At 44.7% G+C, this 5,589-nt stretch overlaps 1 protein-coding gene across 1 annotated transcript; it reads right to left on the bottom strand.

The window, feature by feature from the left end:
- Positions 1–1,368: 1,368 nt before the first annotated feature.
- DUXA (double homeobox A) lies at positions 1,369–4,299 on the bottom strand (the record flags this gene model as incomplete). The annotated part of the gene is made up of 4 exons (XM_069540225.1): positions 1,369–1,467; positions 2,398–2,543; positions 2,950–3,052; positions 4,138–4,299. Coding segments are annotated over 4 exons (510 nt in total), but the record flags the coding sequence as incomplete, so codon positions are not given.
- Positions 4,300–5,589: the final 1,290 nt, after the last annotated feature.

Genomic DNA, 5,589 nt, shown 5'->3' with positions numbered 1-5,589 from the left:
TTTTCTCATTTCTCTGATTAAATTTATTCTTCAGCTAAAGTTTTTCTACAGACAAAAAGCAGGCAGAGGATATGGGGGTGGGGGGATCTGTCCTGGGAAATCACCATAAGCTCCTGCTCCGTTACAACTCCTCCGAGACTTCAGACGCCAATCTCAAGTTCAGGTTATTACCTGTACTTCTGACCACCAGGCTATAAATCAGAGTTTCCCACGAACCCCCCTCCTTGGGTCTGATTAATTTGCTACAGTGGCTCACAGAACTCAGGAAACTCACTAGATTACAGATTTATTACAAAAGATATTAAAGGATATGAGTCAACAGCCGGATGGATACATAGGGCGAGGTATGTGAGAAGGGGCTCGAGCTTCCATGCCCTCTTCAAGTACATCGCTCTCCTCTCCGCCATGCGTTCACTAACCCAGAAGCTCTGAACCCCATCCTTCTGGGTTTTTCTGGAGGCTTCAGTACATCAGCACAGTTGATCAAAGTCACAATACCACATATGTTTTGATGATTTTTACTTGAATCGGTCATTTATTTGTATGACCATAAAAACGGTGTTAATAAGTTTACTTTCATTGTTCTCGAGATCTGTTGAACTCTAAATCTAGGTTCAGTCACTAGGGCTGTGTGGTACTTTGTGTCATCTGCCTCTGAGTCCTGAAGTCCTGTTTACCATTTCCAGAAGACGAAGAAGAAGGCGAAAGTATGTTTGGAAGGGTATGTTGCCAGGAAGAGAACCGATCTGGAGTCCAGGCTGATGACATCAAATACACTGAATTTGTCTCTCTGTTAACCTTGTTCTGGCTCCAGGGAAATAAAACAGTCACTAGGGAGTGCCATTCTGTAAACCTAAAGAGGAAAGGGAAAGAAAAATCGAAGAAGCCAATTTATACATACAGAAAGGGAGGTCAGCTCTTTCCCACCTTTCCAGTCAAATATGGAACCTCCTACCTCTTGGGAAAGCCATGCATTAGCCGGCCCCCGGCAGAACACGCCTGAGGATTCATTCCTCTGTTCACTCCGTCATACCTGCCACAAAAGTTTATGGATCGTCTACTATGTGCCAGGCACTGGGAAAACATCAGTGAACGAAGTTCACATACTAATGGGTTGTCTGGGTTCCAGTTCAGAGCTTGAAAAGTGGGCAGTGGAATTCCTTGGCAGGACCACAGACTTGGGAAAAGCCTTCAGGGGCTGTGACCAATGAAGCCCCTGACTCTCTGGAGGCACATGTGTGGAAACGTCGTCCACCTCCTGAGAGGAAGCTGGAGTTGACTACACCATGTGGAAGGACTGAGCACTCAGGACACTCCACTTGTGAGCCAAATTGGGAACCACAGGCTGGTACCTTGAACGCTCCCATCTCAGAGATCTTGTCCCTGGTTTTGTCTTTGGGCTGAACCTTCTTCGGGTTCTCTTTTCTTCTGGATACGGAGTCTAGATCTTCGGTTTTGAAACCAAATCTAAGTGGGTAAAACAAAGAGATTTATTGAAAACGATGTCATGCGAGCCTCACCATTGCTCTTCTCATAAGGCAAAGGGGAGGAAGAGGTGGCTTCTTTTAGGCCGAATTCCCAAATCATTGACATTCCATATGATGTCTGGGAAAGCCTATCATGTCTCAAGATAAAGCTCAAGATTCTGAATCTTGTACCAAGTCCCTTTATGGTCTAGTGATGGGTTTCACATCCTGGAAGTCCCCACGATCCCCTCATTACAAGTATTAGTCTTTCCCTAAAGTGCCATGCCTATATTGCAACTCTCTCCTCTGCCTAGAATTCTCTTTCCACTTCTTTTCTTCCTCCCTAAAACACCTATTTTTATTCCATGATGCAGGATAGAGTAATATCTTCTAGGAAGACATTTTTTTTTTTTTTTTTTGTCTGCACCGCATGGCTTGAAGGATCTTAGTTCCCCGACCAGGGATCAAACCTGCACCCCCTGCAGTGGAAGCGCAGACATTTAACCACTGAACCGCCAGGGATGTCCCAAGGAAGACATTTTTCTTTCCATAAGATGTCATTAATTGCTACCCCTTGCTTGTGCCCCCCCTCACACACACACCCCCCTCATGTTTCACAGCTACTACTTTTGGTTTTCAGAGGTTCCAAGTAGAATAAACACAGGTCTATTGTAGGAGCCCCAAAACCAGACTTTAGAAAAGTCACCTAATAGCACTGAACTTTGACCTCCCTCCAGAAGGCATATATTGATACCACTCTACAGATAAATGATTGATCGTTTTGGAAGAGCTGCACCTATCCAAACCAGAAATCCCATTTTCCCATCTGTCCTGCTTATAATATCTATGAGAATTAATCCCTGTTGGAGAAGTCATTCCGAGATGTCTCACTATATATGTTCCTACCAACATCAAATTCCTTATCACTTACCTGGACTCTTGACTCTGGAACCCCAATATCTTCAGCAAGTTGCTGTCTGGAATCAATCCCAGGATAAGGGTTTTCCATGAACGCATTCATAAGAGTTTGCAATTGGGAAGAAGTATAGCTGGTACGACATCGTCTGTCTCTCACACCTGGAGGAGGTGAAAGATGGAAGGCAGAGGAACATTTGAGATCAGTTTACATGTTCAAACAAGGAACCCAAACACGTCCCACCATCTAACTTGGAACATGTTGCCTCTCCTTGGGAGGGCCTTGTCCCAGCCTATTCAAGACAGAAGGTTCTAGAGGAGAGGCAATATTTGGCTGAGTTGCTGGACTCCGGTGCAAATCAGGTAAGCCTCAGAAGGTCCCTGGACCTTGTGGGGAAGAATTTCCAGGGGCCATGTTGAGCCCTTTGCTACCAAAGACCCTGAACAGGAGGCCCTGAAGGAGAAAACATTCTCTTCCCACTCAGAGCAGTAGTTGGCTTCACTATAAAAAGGCACTTGGGTACCCAAGAGGCTCTGCTGGGTAGCAGGACTGGAGCAGGCTATTCACCTTGAATGTTCTCTTCAGGGTAAGCTCGGTCTTGTCTTAAGTCTAAGTTCTTCTCAGGTCTTTTCAGGAACCTGTGCCTAGCTCTTCGATTCTGAAACCATATCTACAAGAGGAAAAGAAAATGAGGGAATTAAGCATATTTATGTCATCTCAGCCCCATTGCTGCCTTTCTCCAAAGGGAGTGATTCTGGGAATTCCCTGGCAGTCCAGTGGTTAGAACTTTGTGCTTCCACTGCAGGGGGCAAGGGTTCAATCCTTGGTTGGGGAACTAAGATCCCATATGCCTCGACGTGGCCAAAAAAAAGGGGGTTGTGAAGGATTCTTATGAGCCCTAAGCTCAGGATTACTATTACTGATCCCTGTCACATTCGACTAAGACTTAGATCAAGGCTTGGCATTTAGCATCTTCATGACCTGGTTCCAACATGACCTACTCTAATAATTTTTTAAGTTAATAAATAAATGCTGCCATTATTATGTATTTAAGAACCCCCTCCAGCCTAAATCTGCAATGGCACACCAGTCCACTACTCTCTGGTCTATTGTATTTCATTGAAAGGGGAAGGTTAACCCTCACATCACCCACAGTTCCTCTGGAATCTTACCATGTCACCAGACACTTGCCTATCTGTGACCACACTGCTTATAATGACTTACTTGGATTTACACCCTGGAATAAGTGTGCCACCACACCACATACTTCCTCTTTTCTGGAGGTGTACCTACATATTTCTTGCACACTCCTGGGAGCTTCACCCTCAGTATCCATATTCATGAAGTGAGATTAAGAGCAACATTCTTGGGAGTTCATTCTGAGTGTCAAGTGGGACATGCTACTCAAAGCCCTTTTCACAGGACTTCCCTGGTAGCACAGTGGTTAGGACTCCGCGCTCCCAATGCAAGGGGCCCAGGTTCAATCCCTGGTCAGGGAACTAGATCCTGCACACATACTGCAACTAAGTGTTCGCATTCTACAACTAAGGAACCCGCGAGCCACAATTAAGGAGCCCGCCTGCTGCAACTAAGGAGCCCATGTGCCACAACTAAGACCTGGTGCAACCAAATTAATAAATAATAAATGTTGTTTTAAAAAAAGCCCTGTCACACTGGCACATGATATGTGCTCACTGAATGGTTCCCCCCTCCCTTTCTATTTCTCGTCTTGGAGATACAGAATTTGTAACTTACCTGGATCCTAGACTCTTCAGTGTTGACTTCCAAAGCAAGTCTTTGTTTGATGGCATAACCCGGGTAAGGTTTTTTGTTGAATGCATCAACGAGGATTTTCAATTGCTCTTCTGTGAATTTGGTGCGGCTGCGTCTACACTTTGTTGCCACGGCCTCTGTGGAAAGATTAGGAGAGAAGCATTAAATAGGCCATTTTATGTATTCCAACTTCAGGTTCGAGCTTGTCTCTCATTTCTTCTTTTCATTGTGAATCCATGAGAACCCAGGAGGAAAGAACTCTCAATTATAAAGCCCTTAAGAACACAAGGGTGATTCTTGAACTTCTTCAGCTGATCTGAATGCCATGACTAGGAAGTCAAGGTCTTCTGTTTTCAAACAACATGAAAAATTGATATGTTCTGTTCATATGGATCAAGAACAATATCAGTCAAGAAAATGCAGGCGAGGGGCTTCCCTGGTGGCTCCGTGGTTAAGAACCCGCCTGCCAATGCAGGGGACACAGGTTAGATCCCTGGTCCGGGAAGATCCCACATGCCACGGAGCAATTAAGCCCATGTGCCACAACTACTGAGCCTGCGCTCTAGAGCCCACGAGCCACAACTACTGAAGCCTGCGCGCCTAGAGCCTGTGCTCCACAACAAGAGAAGCCACTGCAATGAGAAGCCTGCACACCGCAATGAAGAGTAGCCCCTGCTCGCCGCAACTAGAGAAAGCCCGCGCACAGCAACGAAGACCCAACGCAGCCAAAAATAAAATAATAAATGAATGAATTAATTTAAATAAATAAATGAATGAATATCATTTAACAAATAAAACATAGTATGGGGAGTTCCCATATATTGCACACCCAGTTTCCCCTATTATTATTATTATTATTATTTTGCGGTATGCGGGCCTCTCACTGTTGTGGCCTCTCCCGTTGCGGAGCACAGGCTCTGGACGCGCAGGCTCAGCGGCCATGGCTCACGGGCCCAACCGCTCCGCGGCATGTGGGATCTTCCCGGACCGGGGCACGAACCCGTGTCCCCTGCATCGGCAGGCGGACTCTCAACCACTGCGCCACCAGGGAAGCCCTTCCCCTATTATTAACATCTTATATCAGTACTGTACATTTGTCACAACTAATGGATCAATATTGATACATTATTAGTAACTGAAGTCCACACTTAGAATTGGGATAGCTATAGCCTCCAAAATCAATGTGAAAGGGTAGTGTTGGATACAGAAAATGACTTACTATATGAAGAAAAATTAAGTTGGGTCACACAATATACAGCATATAGAAATAAATGCCAAAAAATTAAATACATATGAAAGCTAAAAATAGATAATGTACAAGAAAACCTATGTTACACTGAGATAGAAAAAGTTATATACTAAATAAGATACCAAAATGCATAATGGGAAAAATTGCTGGAACTAATGATATCGTAATTGAAACCTTCAGTTCAA

This window comes from Delphinus delphis, chromosome 20 (assembly GCF_949987515.2).
Source record: "Delphinus delphis chromosome 20, mDelDel1.2, whole genome shotgun sequence".
Lineage (NCBI taxonomy): Eukaryota > Metazoa > Chordata > Mammalia > Artiodactyla > Delphinidae > Delphinus > Delphinus delphis.
The sequence above is the reverse complement of the archived record's forward strand: the minus strand, read 5'-3'. Positions and strand labels throughout refer to the sequence as shown.